Genomic DNA, 27,200 nt, shown 5'->3' on the forward strand with positions numbered 1-27,200 from the left:
CCTTTGCAGAGTGATGGGCAATGTCAGTTGACAAGACAGGCCCAGTCTCCAGGCAGTCAATGAGGAGGACTGGCATCTCGGGGGTAGGGTCAGCAAGAAGTTCTGGCAGTGAGCAGCGGCTGAGAGCATTGGCATGCCCCAAAGTGGAGCCAGGTCGATGGATAAGGCGGTAGGAGTAGGCAGCCAGGAAAATAGTCCAACTGGTCATGCGGGGTGATAACGACACTGGGGTAGGACAGTCCCCAGCCAGTAGACCCAACAACTGCTTGTGGTCTGTGATCAGTTCAAAATCCCTTCTTTAAAGGTACTCATGGAACCTTTTTACTCCTGCCACAGCAGCCAAAGCCTCATGGTCCAACTGGCTGTAGTTCCGTTCTGGGGCGGATAGAGTTCTGGAGTAAAAGGCAATAGGGGCTTTGGTTCCATTGGACATACGGTGGCTGAGGACGGCGCTGATGCTGAATGGTGAATCATCGCAGGTTAGCACCAGCGGCAGGGTCTGGCTGTACTGGACGAGGAACGAATCTGCCAATAGGAGTCATTTTACTGTGGCAAATGCAGCAGCCTCGGCTTTTCCCCAGGTCCATTTCGTGGTTTTGGCCAGTAGACAATGTAGGGGGTCAGCAAGGGTGGCTTTCTGTTTAAGAAAGACACTGTAGAAATTAAGGAGCCTGAGGAACGCCTGCAGCTCGGTTTGATTGCGAGGTGTGGGGGCGTCTTGAATTGCTTTTATTTTTTGGGTGGTCGGGTGAATCCCAGAGCCGTCGATCAGGTACCTGAGGAATTCAACCCTTGGCACGTTAATTTGGCATTTCTCCTTTTTGAGGCGGAGGCCCTCGTCTCTAATTCTAGCCAAAACCGCTTGTACTCGTTTTAAAAGTTGTGCTTCATATGCAGCTGATACCAAGATGTCGTTGAAATAGGGGACGACTCCTGGAATCCCCTGAAAAAGCCGTTCCATGATGCTTTGGAACAGTCCAGGGGCAATACTAATGCCGAATTGCAGGCGGTGACATTTGAATGCACCCCTTTGCGTCACAATGGTTTGGGCCTCCACCATAGCGCCATCTACAGGCAATTGTTGGTATGCCTGCACCATGTCTAATTTAGCAAAAAAAATTCCAGGGCCTAACGAATGGAGGAGATGCTGTAAAATGGGTACAGGATAAGCGCTTTGTTGTAGGGCTTTATTAATTGTGCATTTGTAGTCTGCGCAGATGCGAACTGACCCGTCAGATTTGACAGGTGTCACTATAGGGGTCTCCCAACATGCATGGTTGACCGGCTCTAGGATTCCCTGGCCTATGAGCTTGTCAATTTCCCTGTCAATTTTGGGGCGGAGAGCAAAAGGCACTCTCCTGGGTTTTAGCCTTATTAGGGCTATGTTGGGGTCCAAATTAAATGAAATTAGGGTCCCCACATACTTACCCAGACTGATGCTGAAGACATCCTCGAACTCCTTAAAGATGGCTTCAGCGCCGTCATCTTTCAAGGCATTGATACCGGTCACCTCTAGGCCCAGGGCATGGAACCAATCTAGCCCCAGGAGGCTCTGCAGGTTGCCGCTGACCACTGTCACTGGGAGTTTCCTGCTGAACTGTTTGAAGTTCACCTGGAAGGTGCCTGGGCTCATGATGGGGACCTAGTTTCCCTGGTAATCACATAGGCAGATGTCAGGGGTGCGAAGGTGCTGCTTCTTGAGGATAGGGATAGCCTGTTTCAGGGTAGACCATGGAATGATGGTAAGTGATGACCTGGTGTCGATCTCCATCTCACATGGAGAGTCCTTGATGAGGACTGTGACCTTCAGCTTTTTTGGCGCCTGGTGCGGACTTGTCCGATCGATGTGTGGTGAGTGACTCTGTCGTCACCTTCTGAGCGCCATGGTGGCTTCTTCTAGACCCCTTGGCTGGGCCTCGGTTGGCAGCTTGGTGCACCTCTAGGCTGCCAGGCAGTGGCAGGGAATTTGCTCCAGCACACCTTTGCGATGTGCCCCTTTCGCTCGCAATGCTGGTAGGTTGCATCGCGGAAATGGCAAACCAATCTGGCATGATCTGTTCTGCAGCTAGCGCAAGGCGGGAGATGCTGTTTAAAAGAGGGCGCTGGCTGGGCGCGGCTACTGCGCATGCAGCAGCTGTCATCTTCTTCTTCAGAACTCTCGGGCTCTGCAGCCTCGCGATGAATGCATGTGCTTTTCCGCACTTCTTGGGGCGCACTTTGGCGCTGCAGGGTTTCAGTCGATTTGACAGCTGATTCTGATGCCCTGGCTTCGTCCAAGGCAATTTGCAGAGTGAGGTTTGATTTTGCGAGCAACCTCCTCTGTAAGTTACTGTCCAGAACACTGCATATTATGCGGTCCAGAATCAGCTCATCTAAGTATCTGAATTCGCAGTACGCTATGGCTTTACGGAGTGCGGCAATGTACTCATTGATCAACTCACCCTCCTTTTGGTTCCTGATATTGAATTCATGCCGGAGAACGTGCTTGTACGGCTTGCACGCATAATGAGTCCTAAGCGTCTGCTGGAGCATGGACCAGGCAACTGATTGGAGTGGTGTCGGCTCGGAGAGGTCTTTTGCCATCTCGAACACTTCCTTGCCACAGTACCCGAGGAACATGTTCTTCTTGCAGCCTTCAGAAAGGCCCATGAGGTCGTTTGCCTCGAGGAAGCAGTCAAATTGTAGCATGTACGAGTCCCAGGGCTCGGTGACTGGATCATATGGAGTCGGTGGGGCGTGAATGGCCATTTTGTGTACAGAGGGCGTTTTGAGTTTGCCGCTCAAAAATGGCTGCTCGAAGCCGTGCTGAGCTCCGGGATGGATGTACCTGCTGGATTTCCTCGCTCTTTTCGGTTCACCTAGTTGCCTTCCAATCCCATCTTCGTCGCCAGTGTTAGATTGGGTAATGGATAGGCACACACAGGCTTAACGGTAACAACATCTCTTTATTATAACACAAGTGAGAATAATCCGGCAAAGGCTGACAGCAGCCCTTTTATAGGGAGCTGTCAGACCCTTCAAACAATAGGATTAAACCTCTATTCCCGCCAGAATAGAGGACCTTGATGGAAACCACTGTAGTTGGTATGAGTATCTAACAATACTGGTAACTACTGGATAGTTAGCCAGACAGAATAGCTTACTGTTCAAAGTTCTTGCATTATTCCCAATCTTTGTATTCTTTTCCATGTCTATTTAAAGAAGAAGGGTTTATTTTTAAAAAAATCTGTACATAGCCCAAATGGGTGTTGCTTCTTAAAAGAGCAAAAAACCTATACATTTATCTGACCAACAGAAAAAGATGTTGCTGATTATTTTGGGGTACCTAAATATGAATCTCAGCTTAAAAAGAAGAGTCTGCTTGATTATGTAAATTATACCAAGCATTCTGAGCAGAGGTGGTATTCTGCCGGTTCGCACCGGTTCAAGTAAATCGGTAGTGACAGAGGCGTGAGGCTCCACCGACCCACCTAGTCATCATCACTGACCTTCTGTGCATGCACAGAAGATTCTGCATATGCCCAGACATGCACATCTGCAGATGCATGCTCCCACTACCGAACCAGTAGTGAAGAAAAGAGGGTACCATTACTGATTCTGAGACATAAGCCAGAATCCTCTCAGCTGCCCTAAGAGTCTTTGTGTATGCAAGAATGACCTGTTTAATTTTGATTACAGTCTACCTATGCTGAGGGTATCACACTTCCATTTCCCAAAATATTAAGAAAAATAACCACGTTTTGCAATTCATTGTATAGTTTCTGACAGGCAGTTTGGTATATAGATGAAGGCACCAGGTTAGAAACCAGAAGCCCATGAATTTTACGTAATTCTGCCTTAGGCACAAAGCCACCTTGGACCTTGCATTGGTCACTTTTTCTCAGTCCTAGAAAGGAGGCAATAGCAAACCAATTTTGAAAAATCTTGCCTAGAAGACTGCAGGGGCTTTCAAAGCAGACTTCCAGAATCCTGAACAAAAGGGAAAAAACAAGGTTTCATATACTTATACACTGAAATATACTCTTCTCTAACTAGATTGGCTGCCAGAATCCTGTGGAGAATTGAAAGAGAAGGAGGGAGCCTTACCGAGGGGTGTCTGGTTTCCATTGACAGTCTGCAAAACCATGTAGAACATTTTGGGGAGGAGGAAAAGAAGGAGCTGAGGATGGATCTGGAGAGTTTTCTAGAGTTCTGGCCACCTGAGAGCAAACAGTTTGGCATGCAATACATCTCCCACATATTGGGTGTGGTATGTATATATTGTTGAAGTCTGGAAGGAATTGTGGGAGGGAACTTGGACAACTAAAGCAAATGCATCCTGCAATCAACCTGCATTTATAGTGGTTGGCAATGCCCAGGGTCATGTGACCACAACAGTTTGAATGATTATAAGTTTTTCCTGAAACCAGTATTTTGGAAGAAAAGCTCCATAACAAACAATGGTTTTACCAACTGTGGTATTCGCTTAACAACCACATTTATAATCATTGTGTTCAAAAATTTTGAAAGCCAAAATCGACTCTGCTCACCTGATGGCCCACTTTATAACCACCCCAAGTTTCAACTATAATTGCCAGTCTCAATTATGGTTCTAAGTATAGGACTACCTGGATAATGTGTGAATGCAGTCAATTATATTCACATTATGTTTCTTATTGCTCCCCAGACTACCTGTGGCTCAGGGGAGGGTTCTGGATTCTTTTACTGCCGGTTCGCTCAGGGATGCACTTCGTGTGCGTGTGTGCTTAATGCATGTTTTGCGCACATGTGGAATAGTGATTTTTTTTCCTCCTAGCCCTTTTCCTTACTACTTGGTTGTTTAATGGAGCTCTTGGTCCTCTGACACACCAATGTAGGCATCATTTACAGCAGGAAGATGGTAATTAACTGTCTAAAGATGAAAAGCTGGAGGATTATGGGGTATATCTGAGGTATTTAGAATTACGTATCAGGAATCTACTGACTGGTTAAGAACTTCACTAAATTCTTAAACTACTTAGCCCAAAGGTCTGTAGAGATTCCCAGTCATCCAGGTCATGGTTGTCCCAAAGGTGCTTTTTCAGGAGCCAACTGGACTTTTTTGATTTTTTCTTCTTATCCTGTCAGAACTGAAGAAGCTTCTTGGATGAGAAGTGAATTCAAAGAAAAAAAAAACAAGAAAGTACAGTAGCCTCCTGAAAAAGCACCTTTGGGACTACTTAGCCCAGGGGTGTCCAAACTTTTTGGGGCCAGATTTGGTGAGGTGAAAATGTGTGGGGCCGATCATTCAGCCTGACATTCTTTGAACCCTTAACATTAAATGCGAATTGACTACCGTATTTTTCGGAGTATAAGACGCACCAAAATTTTGAAGAGGCAAATTAAAAAAAAGTTTTTGCACTCTCCCCAAAACGGCCCATTTTTCGTGAAAATGGGCCTTTTTTTAAAGGGCATGAATAGCCCTTAAGAGGCTTCTAGAGTGCTCCTGGGGGTTGGGGGGGCAAAGTTGAGCAAAAAACGGCCCGTTTTTTGCTCATTTATGCCCTCCACAGCCCTCAGGAGCACTCTGAAAACCTCCTAAAGGCTATGCACAGCCATTTTGGTGAAGGGGGCAGAGAGGAGGCAAAAATGCTGTATTCAGTGTATAAGATGCACCCAGATTTTTAGCCTCTTTTTTGAGGGGAAAAAGATGCATCTTTATACTCCGAAAAATACGGTATTTTATGAAAGACTAAACAAATAACTCCGGTGGGGAGAAGAGGCTGCAGGCCGCTTGCAATTTGAAAAAGGGCCGCATTTGGCCCCCGGGCCGCACTTTGGACATGCCTGACTTAGCCCAAATCATGCTGTTCCACCCCACCTCCAACCAATAGGTGGGGGGGGGCTTAATAAAACACATTTGAATCCTTCACAAAATTTTGTAGATTGGAAGATAATCAGTCATACCCTCCTCTGATAGCTAATTTGTCGAAAAAGGGGGCAAGATAGAAGTTACAACCACATGACCAAATCCTGACCCTTTCATGTATGTGTCTATTGCAGGATTTCATGAATTAGGAAAATTAAGAAAGAAATGTAGTGAGAATGATAAGGAAAAAGAAAGAGGGAAATATTATTGCTGTACATGTTTTGGGGATTTATATATGTATATAACTTGTCTGGTAACTTGTGATGATTTTAATATAGATATTAATGGAGTGAGTTGAACTGTGCATCAATTTATATTTCGGTTCCCAAATTCTGTCTGAGAAATAGATCTCTCTATACCAGTGGTAGTCAACCAGGTCCCTACCGCCCACTAGTGGGCATTCCAGCTTTCATGGTGGGTGGTAGGGGTTTTGTCCGATAATGAAGCACTTTCCTTTTTTAAATGTAATTGACTTCCCTACTTTATAAATCACCATTACTGTGGAACCGGTAGGCAGTTAGAAAATTTTACTACTAACAGAGATACAAAAGTGGGCAGTAGGTATAAAAAGGTTGACTACCCCTGCTCTATACATACAAAAACTGGCTGTCTCTCATCTATCTTTTTTTGTTTTCCTGATCCATCTTATTTTTTCTTTTTGTTTTTGTGGGTGAAGATCAATTGCAATGGTTTCACCCTGAGTGACCAAAGAGGACTTCAGGCAGTTGGCGTCGGCATTTTCCCCAATCTTTGCTTGGTGAATCATGATTGTTGGCCCAATTGCACTGTCATCTTTAACAATGGCAAGTAAGTATTCTTCTCTTCAATACTCTTTTCTGTTCAGAGATTAAAACTAAGTCTTTCAGAAAACAATCTGCTTTCCAGAGGAAAGATAGCTTAACTCTAATGCATTGACTTCCATTTCCAGAACATATATAATATGGCCACTGCTGAACACATCTAGAAAAATGGGGAACCCATTGAAACATTATCTTGCAGAAATCTCATTTCAATGAATAGGAATGCAGGAAGCTTTTACAATGTTCTTAGCAAGCTGAAAATTATTCAGTAAAGACTATGCCACTAAATGGTTCAATGGCTTATACTCAAGGTATATTGTCAAGAACAAGGAACAATCTTGGACCTAGAAAAATAAGTTAAGAAAATGGTTGAATGAGGTAATACTTTAACTACTATGGTTTTTTTTTTCATTTGAATAAATTCCTAGCTTTACTGAGTAATGAAATTCTGATCAATCTGCTGATGGAAGTCACTAAGGGTCATAATGATATTTCTAAAAATAGACAGAATCAATCTTTCTTAAATCTGCACTATCAAACAATGTTATTCAATCAAACAGGTCTGCATGAAAAGACAAGCACCCAGTCATCTTCTTAGAGAAAGGATAGTGACAACTATGTTCTCTCTTAAAATATGCTCCATTGATATTATCTCTTTGATTGCAATAATTGTAAGAAATCTACTTCAAAAAAATCAGAGGATAATAATTGGAAGACCAAATGTGATCCCCCTGGAACAGTGTTTCTCAAACTTGGCGACTTTAAGTCCTGTGGACTTCAACTCCCAGAATTCCCCAGCCAGCTATGCTGGCTGGGGAATTCTGGGAGTTGAAGTCCACAGGACTTAAAGTCGCCAAGTTTGAGAAACACTGCTCTGGAATGTTGCTATACATATATTCTAACTCCCTCATAAAACCGTCAATAGCAGGAGAAGCATATAAATTCTGAATAAGAAGCAAAATTTAAATTAATGATGCTATTGCTCAGGGATGAGGAGCTCACAATTCATAGTTTTGTTCTATGGCTCTCAGATCCTTGCTTGTAACTTCTGGAATTCCTAAATCACACATGTAGTATTCAGTAGCAAAACACCAGCATTCAGGGGAAAACTTCTGACGTCTTTTTTTTTAGAAATTAGAAAATAAATAGATATGTTAAACTTTAGTAGGCTTAAGACATTTACTTTATTAAAACCTGCCATAACACCTGCCTACTTCCAAGGCTCTCCCAGGAACTACTACTTGGGTGATCTCAATGCATTATTACATGTCTCTGCAGTCCTTGGAAGCTGATTAAAAACAAATACCACCACAGTGCAGAGTCAGAATTTCAGAATATCAGTCTAGTATTTTTAATATCACTGGTAGCTTTGACTCCCTCCGTAATTCTGTGCCATCTACCTTGAATGGGAAAAGGATCGTGTAGAGCCTCTTTGCCATGGTGGGAGAGGGTGATTGTATTTGTCATACTTCATTGGATGGGGTGTTATTTCTGAGCATGCCTGAATAGAACTTTGGGCAAGGAGGGAATTGAAGTGTCCAAAACTAAAGCCAGGATGCTGTTGAAAAACTTGTGTTATGCTCTAGCAGTTTTTTTTCTATTGCTGGGGACTGTTTCCCTGGCTATTTGATTGAGGGGCATTTGCATTGCACTACAGCTGCTCTAATTAAAGCCAGTATTTTGCCATTCCTTTTGATCAGGGCTGTATGAAATAGGTCAATTCACAAGAGGATTTAAAGAAAGCAGCAAGGGAAGGTTCTTACCTAGCTAGCTATGCCTTCTGCTACTACTATGGGAAAAAAATCCTATACAGATTTTGATATGGATTGACTGATACTAGGAGAGAAAGCCCAGTTGGAAATCATTCCCAGCAATACAAAGAAGCTACAGAGTTGAAAGATCCAACTTTCTCTGGTTCAGCAGCAGAGACTGCCTTTTAGACTATGTTGCTACTTGTCACTCGTATCCTGTCAAAAGGAGAATAAGAATAAATGACACTTACTTCTAGTGTATAATCTTAGTTGCCTGAAAATAACCCCCATTGTAAGGTTTTGGGATGGATCAAAACATAAAAGTAAAGTACCGTAAATCATTCTGGTCCAATATCTATCATCCATCCTTTCTATTATTTAGTGGTTATGAACGCTATTAGAAAGCCTGAATAAAGCAGACATTATGTGTTAGAAGAAAACCTACAATCAGATAGTGGAAATAGCTAAAGACAAAACATTTTATTGTGTCTGGCACTACTTTTTATACTGATACTTTGTATTATAATTGTAGTGAACTCAGTAAGGTAGCACATGTGGTATATTTTTTAATTATAGTGAGTAGACTGCAAAAAGAGTTCTGCTTGCTGCTACTAATGCTATAATGCTGAAGCTGATCTGCTAAGTAAGGCCTACCTATGCCAAGGGAAGGTTCTATTAAACCTTGGAGCTTAGTTTCACCTTATTCATAAAACTAAACTTCTCTTGGATGGGGAGGAGAGAGCCCAAGAGGGCCAGGAGATTAAAAAAAAACCCAAGCTCTGTGATTGCCTTTAACTCTGGTTCCCCCACTGTAAGAAAAACTAGTCAGTCAGTCAATCAATTGTGGTGAAATACAAGTATTCCTATGCTACAGCCAAAGCCTGTGTGAGAAGGGAAATTGTCTAGCCTTTGTAAATTGTATGGTCTTAAGCTTCTATCTTATAATTTCAGATGCACCTTTAATGTTGTCTTTGGTACATGCATGTCAATGTATAGCTGCCTCCAAGCATTCAATCTACTAAATATCTGGGCTCAGACTGCTTTTCCAGTGTTTCTACCTTTGTAAAACTGCAGGTGTCTGTTTTTTTTCCAGTCATGAGGCTGTAAGATCAATGTTCCACACCCAGATGAGGTGGGTTATTCTTAAAAGCATAATATATTCCCTTCTCTCACTACTTCTCTGTCATCCTGCATCAGTATAGACGAATCACAGACAGTAATAACCCAATTTTGGAAATGTCTGTTGACGCATAATTCCACCGTTTCTGTAATCCCTAAACTAAGTTCCTCTAAAGCCAGATCTTAATTTAATACTTCCTGCATTTTGTAGTGTATAATAATAATAACAACAACAATAACAACAACAACTATAATATTAATTGTGATTGTCTCCTCTGGTCTTATCAGGTCAACTTGCCCATCCTCCTTAACATTAGTACTACTTTCTTTTTCCCTCTTTCCTTTCCACAGTAGTGACAGCATGAGATCCTGTATTGGTGGTAATAAATCCTATCAATCTTTCATCTTATTTGCAGATGACTGATTGCCTGAGATCCCTTTCTCTAATTTTGATTGCGTTGATTACAACTAATTTCAGCTGGGGAGAGGGATTGGGTATTCCATCCCTTCCATCCCATTTCCCACCTTATGACAAGTTTTTGATTGTAATTTCAGGAGGGCCTGGCAAGAGACAAGAAGACCACTGGGCCTCTGAAAATCTTCAAGTGTTTTTTGAGCATTCTTGGCAAATTTCTGTACAATCCTTGGATATTTATTCTGTGTACATTCCAGGAATACTCAAAAGAATCTTTTAAATAAAGAAGGGAGTTATTTGTATATCTGTGATGTAAATTATAGAAATCCATTCCTTGATTCAGCTGATTATAAAGAAAGCCCTTAGTGGAAGTTACTGCACATTTTGAAACCAAGTATCTTCACAGCTGATGTAAGAAAGTGTGATTGTCCCTGTATGTGTGTGAGTGTAATAGTAGTTAATATGGCACGTAAAGAAACATTCTTTCTAAAAAAAAGTGAAAACTTGTACTGGGAAGTTGTGGTTAAACTCATGTGCTAATAAATGTATTACTTCAGAGTCAGATCAGTCTGATAAAGAGCAACTTAAGGTAATCACCACCAGTGACGTGCGGTGAGGTTTATGGCTGGTGAGGCACCAATGTCATCACAATCAGATTTATGGGGGGGGGGGATTTCCAACAAAACGCAGCAACCGGAGAAAAGCAGCGAGGGGCGAGGAAGCTAGTCGGGGAGAGCCACGTGCTGTTTTTGCCTTAGATTCCTCTCCTCTCCTTTCCTCTGCGCATGCACCTTTCCTCCTGGGCTCTCTCCCAGCAACCTCACCAACTGCTTCTTTTGCCATGACGTTTCCCAGCATGGCAAAATACTTTTTTTCCCTTCGCCTTCCAGCCCACCAAGAAGCGCCCTATCTGAGCTGCAGCCGCCAATTGATCATTTGCAGCTTGGCCTGGACCACGGGGGAAAGCTCGCTAGGGGAAAGCACTTTCTTTCGCCCATGGCAGAGCTCAGGCATTCTCTCCTCTCCACCGACACCCCACTGACTAAAGCACTTTCTTTCGCCTGCTGAGAGAGAGAGAGAGAGAGAGAGAGAGAGAGAGTGTGTATCCCTCCTTCCTTCAGCCCAACATTCTCGCTGGCGCCAACGAGAGTGTTGGGCTGAAGGAAGGAGGGATACACTCTCTCACACATACACACACAAATGGCAAATCCGAGCAGCCGCTGCTGGGAGCCCGTCACATACATTTGGGCAATGGGAGGGGGGCTTTCTTGCATGCCTTCAGAAGCTTTCTGAAGGCGTGCAAGAAAGCCCCCCCCCCCATTGCCCGAACGTGTGTGACGGGCTCCCAGCAGCGGCTGCTCGGATTTGCCATTTGAGAGAGTGTGAGTGTATCCCTCCTTCCTTCAGCCCAACACTCTCGCTGGCGCCAGCAAGAGTGTTGGGCTGAAGGAAGGAGGGATACACTCTCTCTCTCTCTCTCTCTCTCTCTCTCTCTCTCTCTCTCTCTCTCTCTCACACACACACACACACACACACACACACACACACACACACACACAAATGGCAAATCCGAGCAGCCGCTGCTGGGAGCCCATCACATACATTCGGGCAATGAGGGGAGGGGGCTTTCTTGCATGCCTTCAGAAGGTGTGCAAGAAAGCCCCCCCCCCATTGCCTGAACGTGTGTGATGGGCTCCCAGCAGCGGCTGCTCGGATTTGCCATTTGTGTGTGTGTGTGTGTGAGAGAGAGAGAGAGAGAGAGAGTGTGTATCCCTCCTTCCTTCAGCCCAACACTCTCGCTGGCATCCCGGCCAGATGAAAGGGACTGCAGAGAGGGTCACCTCGAGTCTAGGGCAGTGAGTCATTTGATGGGAAAGTTGCCTCTTGGAAGGAATAACCTGGCTTGGCTCCCGCTTTCGATCTGCCGCCCAACGACCGAACAGAGAAGCGAAGAGGCAGGAGAGATGAAGCGGGAGCCAAGCCGGGTCATTCCTTCCAAGAGGCAACTTTGAGGGTCACCTCGAGTCTAGGGCAGTGAGTCATTCGATGGGAAAGTTCCCTCTTCCTCTGCCCAGCCCTCCTTTGCTTAGGCTTCTTTGTCAAGAAACGGCTTTTGGGGCTAATGGGAGAAGAGAGTGAAAAGAAAAAAAACATACGAGAGCTTGCTGTGAGGCTTTAGCTTGCTGTGAGGCTTTAGCAAGCTCATCCTCTCAGGCGACAGCTGAGGCGAGGCTGAGCTAGCTGCTGATGACTCTGCTTAACTGTTAAAAAAGCCTCAAAAAGTCCTGCCTCATAGTAGAGGGCGCTTTTTTGAGGCTTTTTTTAACAGTTAAGCAGAGTCATCAGCAGCTAGCTCAGCCTCGCCTCAGCTGTCGCCTGAGAGGCTGAGCTCACTAAAACCTCACAGCAAGCTCTCGTATGTTTTTTTTTTTCTTTTCATGATGAGAGGTGAGGCTGTGCCTCACTTGCCTCACCTGACTGCACGTCACATTCACCACATATTTCTCAATACTTCTGGGCTAGCATTGAAAATGAAACTGGAATGAACCAAATCAACTCTAGTATGTGAGGTTTTTGTAGACCATACCATTTTTTAAAGGAAGAATAACAGGAGAAAGATTGAGAATGTGAGAGAAACTAATTCTTTATATTACAAATTTGGAAGCATTGCTTTTTATATTCGGATAGACATTTTAATTTCATTATAACGCACTACTAAGGCATAGTATTGACATTACTGTCAGAAGGGAAGAAAGTAGGAGTGATGAGGGTGCATGGCAAGAACATATTCATGTGCTCTAAAGCTGAATGTTTAGGAATGGCACGGTTAATGTATCTGTACATGTGTATGCAAGTCTGCTTTTGCTTATTTATCATAATAGCTCTATTTCTAACCAATGCACTTCATGTACATGATTTCAGATACGATTCAGTTGGTCTAGACCATGGGTGTCAAACTCACCACATCACGTTGCCATCAAATGATGTTTTGTGACTTTTTTCCCATTTGCTGAGCTGGGGTGGGTGTGGCCAGTGTGTGACACATCTGGCCTGCGGGCCTCCAGTTTGACATTCCTGGTCTAGAGACTATGCTGAATCTCTCAGGTTCAAATTCTAAAGCTAAGAAAATCCACTCTACCCAAATACCTGGATGATGCCACCTAAAAGCTATCTGCTGGTGGCAACAATAATAGATGGAAAGTATCCGCAAGTGACCCACTTCCTCAACTTCATGAATAGGTCCACCTCTTTAGCATGCATTCCGGCTGACTCACTTATTGAAAGTTATCTATAGGTTAACTGTGGCTGTGTGAATAATAACTACAGTATATGTAATTTTCAATAGCAGCTACAAAGTGGAATATTAAGTGAGTGTGCTAAAAGTAAGAAGGAAAATGTCAATGAAAAGGTAATTTGTATGACAAAATAAAATGAGAAGACACTTATCTAGAATTTCACAATGATGTTTTTAAAATTATACTCTAGGTTACACAATAGACTAACTTTATAAAAATTCAATTGTTTAAAATTGTTAATATTAATTAAAGGACAGTGAACACTATGTATATGACTTTTGAATTTTTTAGAATTTGTTCAAAATGGGACACTGCATGCTGAAATTATAGAGGTTGTTAAATGAGATTTTCTCTTTAATCAGAAAACAAGGCCACTTTGTTCTACCAATGTTTAATAAAAGCTGGCAAAAATTCCAAATATGGAGAATAATGCTCCTCAATAAATTATGCAAAATAAAAGAGAATTAAAATGGTTTTGTTTTCCATGAATTATGTAGGCATTAATTTGATCTTTTCTTATTACAGAATTTTGTTCACCCTTGTTCAGAATTTAGTTCAGAAGACAAAAATTCCATAAAGTAATCCCTGTCTTTGCTTGGGGAAGATACATCCTTAAAGAGTTTCTTTCCTAAGAATCTTAAACTATAGAATCAGATAATTATTGCAATTGATCTAATGCCTCTTGCCTTATTTAAAACTAGGGTAGAGCTACGTGTATTGAGTAAGATCTCTGTAGGAGAAGAGCTGACTGTTTCCTATATAGACTTTCTCAATGTCAGTGAAGACAGAAAGCAGCAACTGAAAAAACAGTATTATTTTGATTGTACCTGTGAGCATTGCCAGAAAGGAATCAAAGATGACCTGATGTTGGCTTTAAAAGAGGGGAATGAAAAGGTATGACTTTGACAAATTTCAAAATATTTCCATGAATATAGATGGATAAGTATTGAATTGGGAACAAAAAGATTTGGATTCAAATATGCCTTCAGCTATGGCAGCTTGCTGAATTACTTCAGGCTTATTACTGCCTCCCATCCCAACATAATTTACAAATTTTTTGGTGTGAGGATAAAGTTGGCACACAAACCTGACAAATTAATTAATGTGATCAGTATAATTTATCTTGTTTTAGCCAAGAACCTTACAAAGAAATACTAAGATGCAGTTTTGTTTTGTTTTGTTTTTTTGCCATTCTGGAACTTCTGCAATTCTGGGCTTCAATCTTTGGTGAAACAGAGTGTATCTACCCTTACTTAATTATTTAATAGGTTGATTTACCTATAGATAAATGTCTCTGTGTTGCAGAAGATTAGCGGATAGAATATACTATGGGGTAGTATCAGTTGATCCAGAAGGCCAGCTGCGGCCTGTTGGTTCACCTATCTCTTAGGACACCAAGGAAATTTAAGGAAAGTGAATATACAGATAGTTGAATGTATGGGAGAAAATCAATATAACGAAGTAAGTTTTACTGTGAAGTATATGTTCTATTTTCATTTTGCTGAAAAAATCTTTAGTGTCCTTGGTCTTCAACAAATACAAGGAGTCTGCTCTCCTCTGCCTGTGGTTGAGTATGAAGCAGCCAATATCTTCTATATATCAATATCTTTACTGCTAACTTGCTGAATTTCTTATTTGTCCAGAAATAAATTGCCAGATGTTTCTTAAAATGCTCTGATTCTGGCTCTCACTATAACATGAAACATCATCATCCAAGGTAATTATTTAACTGTATATCACTATTAGTTAGCTTCATTAAAACTTTCCAAGTATTGGGCTCCCTGTGAGAAACTATGGTAAGGAAATGAAGGAGTGCAGTTTAGGTGGAGAAGAGTCAATATGGACCAGGTGTGAGAACTATGGAAAGAAAATATTTCAGAGACTCGAGTGACTGTCTGGACAAGTCCCTGACTCAAAGTCACCCAACTGGCTCCTTGCCTGAAACAGGAGTAGAATTCACAGTCTCCTGCTATCTAGTCTTAAATCTTAAACACCAAATGAACTTACCTTTCTTTAATTACTCACTGTAAGTCTGGCTGAGAATGTACTTTTACACTTTTCAAAATGCTGTTTCTACTCAGACTAGCATTAGAGATACCCTCTTGAAATTCATGTCGTTTTGCTTACTTAATTTGGCAGCTTTGTAGTGCTTGACTTGACAAATTGATTGGCACTGATTTGCAAATATGGATTTTCAATGATTTTTTTTTGCAAGTAGCAGTTTGCATGTGGTGTTTTGTCTCTAGATTTATCACTATAAGGCAAATTTCTGTTGGACACTGAAAACATATTGCTATTTTGACAACATACAGAACCATCACAGAGAATGGAATGATACAACTTGATGCTGCTAGCTCCCACACCATTATCTCCATGCCGTGGGTTGCGCCAGATGGGAAGCAAGCAAACAGGATATCAGAAGCTGGGCGGTGGTGGCAGTGGCACCAGGTGGAGCGCTTCCCATTTTGACCCCCTCATCACCACTGTTGTCTCTGTGCCTTTGCTTCAGCCTGAATGGGAAGTTTGGCTGTGACAATAGGTGGGATGATGGGCAGGACTTCTGCCACTCTGCCAGTTTGTTTTTTTATAACACCACAGTTCTGCAAGTTTTTGTTTTAAGCGCTGCTGCCAGTTTGCATGGTTTCTTTTGCTGGCTGTGCAGCGGCACTCTAAAAGAAAATGTTTAAAGAGGCACGGTGCTTTAAAAAAAATTGCAGAATGGCGGCACTTTAAGAGACAAAACTTGGAAACCCATGGCAGCGTTGCTTTAGAAAAACTTGCCCTGCTCATCGCCGCAGCCAAACTGCTTGTTCAGGCTAGAGCCAAGGTGCAGAAGCAACCACAACAGTGAGGGGGTTAAAATGGGAAGCCCCCACCTGCCACTACCTGCCCACCCTCTGCCCCATCCTCTACTGTAGCTGAACTGCTTGTTCTGCTTTTGAGGAACAGCCAACCTACCGCTGCCACCCTCTGCCACCCTGCTCACTTGCCCACCTACATGGCTCTTGTCTCGCCGATTGCTACTCCCCACTGACACTGACACTCATTCTCCATCCAACACTGAGCAAGTTATATCTACAGGAAATTTCAGGTGTTGAGATGTCTTGTGAAGAAATGGCGGCAGTGAATTGGCAGAAGGGATTCGGTGGTGGCGAGAAGCCTGCCCCCAGCTGGCCGCACTGAACCAGCTGCATTGAGTCATCGTAGAAAGCTGGAGAAATCTATGGTCTATAACCATGATGGCGAACCTATGGCACGCGTGCCACAAGTGGCACGCAGAGCCATTTGTCAGGGCCCGCGAGGTGCTGCCCTGTCAGTTGGCCAGTACGCAGGCGCGCGCTGGCCAGCTGAGTTCACCTTTTTAAAAGCTATTTTTCGCCTTCCCCAGGCTCCAGAGGCTTTATAGGAGCCTGGGGAGGGCGAAAAGAGCCCCCCGCCCACCGGAGGCTTCAGGGACCGTCCCTGAAGCCTTCGGAATGCTTAAAACCACCCTCTGAGCAAACCGGAAGTGACTTCCGGGTTGCTCGGAGGGGTCGTTTTAAGCGTTCCGAAGGCTTCAGGGACCGTCCGAGGCTTCCCTGATGCCTTCGGAGCACTTAAAACGACCCTCCGAGCAACCCGGAAGTCACTTCCGGTTTGCTCAGAGGGTGGTTTTAAGCGTTCCGAAGGCTTCAGGGACCGTCCGAGGCTTCCCTGATGCCTTCGGAGCGCTTAAAACGACCCTCCGAGCAACCCAGAAGTCACTTCCGGTTTGCTCGGAGGGTGGTTTTAAGCGCTCCGAAGGCTTCAGGGAAGCCTCTGGACAGTCCCTGAAGCCTCCGGAGGGCCTCTGGGGGGTCGGGGGAGGCTCTTTTCACCCTCCCCAGGCTCCTATAAAGCCCCTGGAGCCTGGGGGGGGAAATGTAAAAATGGGGGGGTCGCACTTGGGGGGGGTCGTGTGTTGCATTATGGGTGCGGCACGCCCGCACTCGACCCCCCTGCGCTCTCCCCACTTGTGGCACGCGAGCCAAAAAAGGTTCGCCATCACTGGTCTATAAAGATGATGGGAATGAGTATAGTACCTATTAATGCTGATTTTATTTCAGCTGTCCTACTTTTCATAGTATAAGAAGGACCATTTTGACCAATAAGTCCAATTCTCTGCTCAGGATTTAATGTAATTTTTTAATTTAATCCAGATGAAAACATTAAATTGGACAGTTTAATCTGCACTTTAATGTACCCAGTGAAAAGAAGGCTACAATTTCTCTAGGTAATTGATGGTACTATGTTACATTTTGGATGTTTTTTCTAATATTCAAATGGTTTTGCCTTCCCATAACTTATTTTTATTATTTTCTTCTATCCTCTGGGAAAAGAGAGTAAGTGTTAGTTTTCCTCTGTGACATCCTTTCATTTGTTTGAAGCATGCCATTAAAATCTCTTGGTGTCTTCTCTCAAAACTCAATATATCTTCCTCCTTCAATCTTCTTAGTACCCTGTTCATCTTCATTACCATTCTTTGAATCTGTTCCAATAGAATAAATGAGTTAAAGTGAATCTCGCAAGGTTTGTTCCAAGATATTATCTTGATAATAAAAAGAAAATTGGATTTATTTTATGATGCTCTTTGACAAGAAAAATTAGGAAGCACATTCTAATATGTTCCCCTTATTTTTCACAGCCATCTCAAGAAGTGGTGAAAGAGGTCATTCAGTTTTCCAAAGAAACCATGGAAAAAATTGATAAAGCTCGTTCAGATGGAGTATACCATGAAGTAAGTTATTGGACACTGGATTTTCTGCAATTACTTCCTTCACACTAATTTAACTGGTACAGGGCAATCTTTTTCCATCCCCCTAGGACTCCATTGCAGTGTGGGCCATCTTAATCCCTTTTATGTGAACGTCAAAATTCAGCAATAATCAGCCAAAAAATGGCAACTGTCAGTCATTTTTTAAAGTAAGGAAACAAAAGTGCTTAGGAAAATGACCTTTCTATAATAGTTAAAAATGGAACAAAAAGCTCACTCTTGTTACTTTTAGGGATCGTGTCCTGGTTATTGTCCAAAAGAAGAGAAATTTTAAAAGTCCTCACCCTGCCAAAACTTTGCCAGCTCCTGCTTCAGAGTATGGGACTTTTTGACAACCAAGGGAAACTTGTTCAAAATAAAGTATTTGCCACACATTATCTTCAGATATATCTGTCATAACGTATCTTCCCTCCCAAGAGGATTGCATGTGTGACGGCACCCTATGTTTGAGAAAAGTGCTTTACATATTCTGCTGTTCCACACCTATACCAATCTAGAGTTAGGATGTCCCTCTCATGGAGGCCATTATGATAGAGTTCTTTGTGACCATTTTGTGAGGGTTTTTTAGTGCCAGTAGTTTTGCTTTTTATTTTCCATTTGGATTTTGGCAACCCACAAGATAATCACTCATGAATGTCTCTTCGTATTATTGTATTGTAATTTCTTCAATTGATAGATAGATAACCAGACTCTTAGATATAAATATATGAATGAAATTCCCATTTTGTTCCATCTCAGCAGGAAAGGTAATCTAAAGTACACCATCTCTTAAATTAATTGGTACAGAGGGTCAAGTAAGATTGGTTATCTCAATAGAGATTTTGACTAAAATGTAATAGTTTATATTGGTTTTGTCTTTTCAGCTATTACATTTGTGGGAGATTTTAAATGTGGAACTGCCTTTTGTGGAAATGCTGGTTGAAAGGATGGTGCTAATCTAGAACAAATATGACCTTTGTTTGTGTGATTAACCTCCAGATAATCTAAACTATGAAGCATGTAGGTTTTTTTTTGGCTCTGGTTTAAATCTATGGAAAATTATGCGCATTTATAACAAGTGTTTCAATTTATTGCAGCCAAAGATCAGTCGAAAATGCTACAATTAAGTATAAAAAACTAATGAAAACATACATAATATGTAACAATAAATACAATTAATACAGATTTAAATTCTATATTATTGTATTCCTCATTGTATGCAAAATAACAAAACGTTTCAAGCTGAAATATTATTTCATATTATTTTGAACATGAAAATGAGAGTATAAATAACGGATTGATTTAAAATTCATATGATTAGATTTATTTTATTGTATTTTAAGGAATCATTCACAAAATCTATAATATACAACATTTATTTAAATAAGCTCTAAAATACATTTTATGGACTTTTATATGGAATTATCTTTCCTATATAATCTAATTTTCTACCTATTGAAATATTGACTGTGAAGATGCAGATTGGTGAGTTTCTGCTTGCAGAATTTTACCTGTTTCGAGCCCACAGAAACTGACAAAATACTGAGATAACATTAAACAAGATCTAATTCAGTTTAATTGAATTTAATAATTATAGGGAGTATTTAGTTAAGTGCTCGTGTGCATAAAAAACTCACTGGTGACGTGAAAGAATGACTATAATAGCTTCTTTCCAGTCCCTCCCATATAATGCTCAATTGGAAGAATCCAAGGGATGAAGTCCAAGCCCCCAGAAAGGTCCTGGATGCATAGCCTGTAAAAACCGTTGGGGTAACTAACTCCCTTCAAAGTGTAAAAGGAAGGCAGTTGAAATAAGAGACAATTCTGATGCTCATGTCACCATCTCATAAAACTTCCTGGGACAAATCTGCTGTTTTACAGTTTTATAATTGCAGAAGACATTGGCTTCAGTTTTATTTGGTGTTAGGTAATTAGTAAGATTAAAAGGGACATGGTGGCTTAGTAGCTAAGACGTTGAGCTTGTCGATCAGAAAGGTCAGCAGTTCAGTGGTTCGAATCCCTCACGCCCTGTAACAGAGTGAGCTCCCATTACTTGTCTCAGGTTCTGCCAACCTAGCAGTTCAAAAGCATGTAAAAATACAAGTAGAAAAATAGGGACCGCCTTTGGTGAGAAGGTAACAGCATTCCGTGTGCCTCTGGTGTTTAGTCTTGCCGGGCACATGACCACGGAGACGTCTTTGGACAGCGCTGGCTCTTCAGCTTTGAAACGGAGGTGAGCACCGCGCCCTAGAGTCGGGAATGAGTAGCACATATGTGCGAGGGGAACCTTTACCTTTTAACAACAATAATTTGGAGTCACACTTAAAATATATAAAAGTATAGAACTGTACTCAATGTTATTGCATTATTATTGAGCCAATTAGAACTATTTCTCTACATTTATTCCAGATGAATTATAAAACTTTTTTTAAAAATTATGGGGGAACTGTTTATGGAAACAACTCATATCCACATTCAAAACTGACCTGCCATTAGAGCTATGTCCTCTAGAGGGAGACCTCTTTGTTCTATTCAGTCCCTCTTTTTTATTATTTTCTTCTTGTGATTGTGACAGGTGGTGAAATTGTGCCGAGACTGTCTAACAAGGCAGGATCCAGTGCTGGGAGAAACCAATATTTATCTGCTGCGAATTCTTAGCATCTTGTCCGAAGTTCTCTCTTACCTCCAGCTCTTCAATGAGGCTTCTGACTATTCAAAACAGATGGTGGATGGTTACCTGTATGTGACCAGAGTCCTCTTTCTTCTCTCTTCTTCAGTAATCTATTCATAGAAATGTTAAAATAAGCAGACTTGGTAACCCTCTTTTATTTAATCACAAAAACACCCATAATCGAAAGAAATGAGGACAAGCATTTAGGATTCTTAGAAATCAATATAACAAAGTTAGGGTCGTAACAGTACTGTAGAAGGCCTAAATGTATTAATTATGCTTTCAAGTGGAAGGATTAATATAAATATTTTACGTAAGTGAAGTGTTTTTTCTCCCCCTGTATATATGTAACCAAAATAGAATTCTTACTTAGTCCCAAATAAATTTGCCATTGTGGTATAAATCTTGGATTCCATTTCTGGCTGGCTGCAAATGGGTTAGCAGTTATCAGTTTCCCTCTTTGCATATTTGTGTTCTGTATATCATGATCTATCCACAATGTCATTTTTAAAACAGTAAACTTCACCCAGCAAAGAACTGTGGAGGCCTTCCTTTTTTACCCCTTCCTCACTCTTTGACCTGTTCCTTGGAGATGCAGGCATGTTTAAAACTTGGACCTATAGATTACCTGAAGGGCTGAAGGAACTTGAATATTATCTAAGAGGGATTATAAAATTGCAACTCCTGGTTGAAAAGAGAGATGGAAGTTGTATTTCTTAGCTTACTTACTTTCTTTTCTTCCTTCCTTCCTTCTTTCTTTTTCCTTCCTTCCTTCTTTTGATTTGTCTTTTATTCTATGATAAGTTTTTAATAAAAGTTATTTTTTTTAAAAAACTCGTATAACATGCTTCTTTTCTTTTTTCCTCAGAAAGCTTTACCATCCCAAAAATGCCCAGCTTGGGATGGCACTCATGAGAGCTGGGGTCACCCACTGGCATGCTGGGCTTATTGAAGCAGGCCATGGGATGCTTTGCAAAGCTTATGCTGTTCTTTTGGTGACACATGGACCCACTCATCCAATTACCAAAGATCTGGAAGTAAGTGATTTTCAAGTGTCAAGAGTTAACTTTGAAAGTAAGGATTTCCTCCACAGACTACAGTTAGAATGATACAATTAAAAAAAATTCTTTGCATTCATTTAGGCCATGCGTATTCAGTCTGAGATGGAGCTACGCATGTTCCAGCAGAATGAATTTATGTATTACAAGATGAGAGAGGCAGCTCTGAAGAACCAAAAGATCCAGATCATGCCTGAGCCCACCAATGAGGCTTCAGTTGGCCTCTTTCAGAAGAAGCAATAATAAGCTCCTTTGCTGATCTCAACATGCATCCCCATATTCCTGCAGCTACTGCACCATCAGCATTTCCTGTGCTAAGAGAAAGACTGTGATATGTCAAGGGAAAAAGTATTTGATCCTTAATGTTGGCTTCCAAATAACAAATATAGTTGGAAAAATGTCATATATTTTATCATATTTATTTAGTTATGTTCACACAGTACATCTTCACAATTATTAATAAAACTCTTGCAGTAATATGTATCTTTAAAACAATTAATTCAGTTAAGGTTAGTACACACATTCAAAAATGTCATTTTGTCTAGACTCATGTATTTCTTTTGAAAGTAGGGTTATTGAAATAATGTGGTGAAAAAAAATTGCATACAGAAAGTTAGAGGTACACTGTTCCCTCCATAAATTAGTTAAAAACTTCATATAGACCAGGTTTTAGTTGTCAAACTTATATTATTAGCTTTTCATACTGTTCTTAGCCATCCTTCCTTCCTAGGTTACACTGAAATGATTAGGATTGCATAAATTAAGGGTGTGCAAAAATTGGAAACTGCTCCTCAGCTGAAGATATTGCCTCCTCTCAATCTGGAGGCAAAAAGATCAGAAGGACTCTGTTTTTTTATTTTCTTAGTCTGGGGGATAGGTCTTCATGAATTATTTCCAATTTTAGACCATGAATCAGGAAATATTACACTCTATTACCTAGAATGAGAAGAACAAATACTATCAGGCTATCATTAAAAACAAATCAGTGCTATGGAATTTGGGGGAATGAAAACAGAGAGAATGAATAAAGGATCCCAAGTTTAATTGACCAAAGATCAGTTTAGAGGTTAAACAAACTAAAAAGGGCAATAAAGAAAGAAGGAAACAGAAGATGAATAATGAAAATTCATATGGGATGAGGATTTTGCATGGAGCAAAATGAGTCAGACATCCTCATCACAGCTCAAGGTGTTGAAATTATAGGAAGTAATTGATGACTGTTCTTTCACTGGAATGATACAAGTAATAATGCTTAAATTTAGAGTTCCTGTAATTACAGTACGGTTTTTGCTCCTAACTCAGTTTGAACCATACTGCATTCCATTCCATATTTTAGGTTGAGATAAGAGCTTCATACATATGAAATTATGACAAAATTATTAAATGTCTTGATCTTAATAGGCAAAATGTGCACAGTAAATATATACTGTTTTGGCAAATAGGAAAACAATAGCATAATATAATTATTTCAACTCATTTTGTTAGCAATCATGTGCAAAAGATATATCAATACACATCAATATACACACACTCAAAAATATTAGAATGGCTTAAAAGACATAAGATTGGCATAATTCTGAAAAACCCTTTCTATCACAATATGGATAATTGGGGTTCTTTGTAATAATGAACAAAGCTGGTAGCATAAACTTTAATAATGAAATCAGCTAAAGGAGTTGATATATAAGAAATCTATCTAAAGAAATCTCTAAAGAGCAAATGTTTGGGAGAAGTTATGAATTGCTTCATGTAGCAGTGTCATACAAGCATTTGGGAATATTTTTTTTCATGACTATTTTTTGCTTCCTTCTGTACATACCCAGGAAAATATAGACAGAGGCATGTCTTAGTATAAAAATTAAGTGAAAATAAAACTTCACAACATATTAGGTGTTATGGGGAAGGAATGGTGGATGGTTAAATGGAGAAAGGAGTATACAGTGCATTCAGAAAGTATTCAGACCCCTTCACTTTTGTCAATTTTGTTATGCTGAAGCCTGATCCTACAGTTGTTGAAATTCATTTTTTTCTCATTAATCTACATGCAGTACCCTATAATGACAAAGTGAAATCGGAATTTTAGAAACGTCAGTAAATTTATTGAAAAGAAAAAATCTGAAATATCACATTGGCATAAATATTCAGAATTTTGCTGCATTCATTACTCTGTTGTGGGCTCCTCCCCCTTTATTTGATCTGTTCCCTATGCAACATGTTTTCACTGATCTCCTTATGATATCCCAGTTGTATGTCTCAAACATAAGCTCAACCACAACAGTTGTCAGTACACTCATCAGTGGTCTGGAAAGTATCTGGATCTGAATGGGGAGGAATGGACTTTGGCTTTATCCTGAAAAGACTGAGTGACTGCACCTGTTTGTACCCCTTTTACTCTTTTACCTTTAGTATTGAATGGAGCTGCACTTCACCACTTGAAATTAGTGTACAACTTGGGGGGGGGGGGCGAAGGGTATCCTCCTGGACTTACAATGGGCAGGTGATAGTTGTGACAAGGAGGATCTTTGCAGAGATCTACCTTGTGCACCAGTTCCGCCTTTTCTTTAACTGGGAGGCCTTTCCCAATAATAGTCACCTTATAATTGCAATGAGTTCTACATGGAGATGCCCTTCTAGACCATCTAACTGGTTCAAAATGCAGTGGTATAAATGGTATGATCAGTGATGGACAAATGGAGGCCTTGTGAAGCTTTGGGAAACTCTTCAAGAAGCCTTTAAAAGGCTTGCAGCCAGCAGATACTTTAGCCTGGTGCCCCTTGTCAACAATGAGAGAAAGACAACAAAGGTCAGCTTGGGAGGGGCTGCAAGAATAGGTTGAGTGTCAGATGGTTAAAAGGATGGGGAGGGAAATAGGTGGTGGGAGAAACAGAAGGTAAATGCAGGAGAAGCAGGAGGTCCTCGCCTAACAATCAAGTCTTAACTAATAACTATGACCAGGACTACCATAACTACTGTTGCTAATTGGTTATGTGATGTTTTGCCTAATGACTGCTTTATTTAGTGGAAAAAGTTCAAGTCCCAATTAGGGTCATTAAGAGAGAATTACCTTTATTAATAATATCATCAATTTGATTTCTGTGTGCTCCATGTTTATAGGTATTATCCAAGTATACAAGTGTTATTTTGTTTGTTTGAAGAATGAAGGAAACTAATCAAGGAGAGAAGCAACTGAGGAGAAATTTCCTGACTGAGAATTATGGCTTGCCTTCAGAAATCGTGGGTGCTCCATCACTGGAGGCTTTTAAGAAGAAATTGGACATCCATTTGTCTGAAATAGAACAGGGTCTCCTGCTTGAGCAGGGGTTGGTCTAGAAGACCTCCCAGATCCCTTGTATCTTCCAATTCTGTTCTGTTCAAATCTGTGGATTGGCATAGATAAACTGCCGGCATTCCAATCTCCAGTTACAAGCAGCACATTTTTCTTGCATATTCTGTGGATTACTTTAATGCCCATTTCATTTTTTGATATTCTATTATTTATATTCATAGTCAAGAGTTTCACATTTCAGGGATGATAATCATCTTTGAAAAGCTATTGAATTTAAGCACACTGCTTTATATTCAAGGTGAATATGGATGTAACTGATTTAATGAATCATCTGTCTTTAACCTAATGTGATTAATTAAACAGGAAAATGGTAACACTGTCTTATTTATTAGTAATAAGTAATAACCTGCAGAAAAAACCATTGTTACCAACCTGCCTTCCATCCATCAAGGACCTGTATACTGCACGAGTCAAAAAGGGAGCTGTGGAAATATCTATTGACCGCTCACATCCTGGACATATGGTTTCAACTTCTACCCTCAAAACGACACTATAGGGCACTGTACACCAAAGCAATTAAACATAAGAACAGTTTCTTTCCTGAATGACATCAATCTGCTTAAAAACTAATCCACACAACACTGTCAAATTGTCTACTAAAACTGTATTACTATTATTCTTCTCTTCCTTCCTAGTACCTATCTCTTTCCAAGTACCTATCTCTTTCCACTTATGACTATAGCCATGTTGCTTGTATCTTTAAAATTTATATTGTTTTATTTGTTTCCTAGTATAATTTGATTGCTTATTAGTAACCTATGACTATCACTACATGTTATATCTTATGATTCTTGATGAATGTATTCTATTTTATTTTTCTTTACAGTATGTAGACTGAGAGTATATGCAACAAAGACAAATTCTTTGTGTGTCCAATCACACTTGGCCAATAAAGAATTCTGTTCTATTCTAATATTATTCAAACCTGCTGCTTAATTGCCAGAGAATCAGTATCCTTGTAAACCTGCAGGATCTATCATATTTATTTATACAAGCAAGCATATAGTAACCAGTAGGTGGCACCCACTATTCATGTTTTTATTAGACTTGTTCCATTCGTAAAGTTAATATATTCATACAATCTGCATCAGTTTTGAAGCTTGTGAAAGCTTCTTAGCACCATTTATTTTTGGTTCCAATTATGAATCAATTATTAAAGAAAACCCAAGTTCTAACGCAGATCACTGAAGGCTTATGCTCCCCTTTGTTCAGCTTTATGACTTTCTACTTTTCCTTCTCTAGCCACTTACTTGACCATAAGGAGATTCATCCATTCATCTCAAATCTAAATTAGGAGGTTTGGGTTGCATTTTATAGTAATTTTACTGAGTATAATCACAACAAAAATTATATTTATTAAATGAATCTAACGAATTGCAATCAATCACTGGGTTTTTTTAATGAAAAGAATGGAAAGGATACTTATCTGAGAAACAGCTGGATTTTAATTTTCAAAACTCAGAATTCACTTAGGAGGGTCCTAAGTACAGACTCTGAACCTACCTAGCTTCTAGCAGAGTACTAGAATTCAAATGTAATTAACTAACATTTATTCCACATTCTATTTTAAAACTGTTCCTAAATAATAATTATTTCATTCGGATGGGGTTATGGATGTTTGCCATTCATTTAATGACTGTTCAAAGTTACAACAGCACTGAAAAAGTGACTTATGTTTTTAGTGCCACTGTAACTTTGAACGTCACTGAATTAATGGCTGTAAATCGAGGATTACCTATATCAGTAAAGATACTCCAACTGACTAATCGCTGACTAATAAACAGAAAGCAAGAAACAGAAAATATCAAGAATACTGTCACAAAAAGGATATATTTTGACTCTGTTAAAAGAACAAATCAACCAAGAAACTGATTATAATATTTGATGATAAAAAGAGTGAATGATTTCTGAAAGATTAGGAGTCTGCAGAGGAATCAATTATTTGTGTTCAGAATGTAGACTACATGACTGCAGCTGAATTGCTTTTATCAGGAAGAATATTTTGGTAATTGCATCCAGAAGACTGAAAGTGAAGTTTGAGATTTAACTGATAACTTAAAAACTCATAGGTCTACATATCTAAAAC

The 27,200-nt window shown here is 40.5% G+C and overlaps 1 protein-coding gene across 3 annotated transcripts in view; it reads left to right on the forward strand.

Annotated features, from left to right (window-relative positions):
* SMYD1 (SET and MYND domain containing 1) overlaps nt 1–26,212 on the forward strand; it is a 44,291-nt gene extending 18,079 nt beyond the window's left edge. The window contains exons 3-11 of one of the 3 annotated variants that reach the window (XR_014173535.1): nt 4,036–4,249; nt 6,564–6,694; nt 9,532–9,570; nt 13,970–14,162; nt 17,932–18,024; nt 20,615–20,778; nt 21,579–21,747; nt 21,853–22,116; nt 24,883–26,198. Coding sequence is in view for 2 of the 3 variants with exons in the window: in XM_081932151.1 (XP_081788277.1) it covers nt 4,036–4,249; nt 6,564–6,694; nt 9,532–9,570; nt 13,970–14,162; nt 17,932–18,024; nt 20,615–20,778; nt 21,579–21,747; nt 21,853–22,011 (1,162 nt within the window). In the remaining variant the exon portion in view is untranslated. Of the gene's footprint in view, nt 1–4,035; nt 4,250–6,563; nt 6,695–9,531; nt 9,571–13,969; nt 14,163–17,931; nt 18,025–20,614; nt 20,779–21,578; nt 21,748–21,852 lie in introns of all 3 variants that reach the window. The other 2 variants (XM_081932151.1, XM_081932152.1) reach the window with 2 other exon arrangements.
* The last annotated feature ends 988 nt before the right edge of the window (nt 26,213–27,200 follow it).

Source organism: Natrix helvetica, assembly GCF_964273705.1.
Source record: "Natrix helvetica genome assembly, chromosome: Z".
NCBI classification, from domain to species: Eukaryota; Metazoa; Chordata; class Lepidosauria; order Squamata; family Natricidae; genus Natrix; species Natrix helvetica.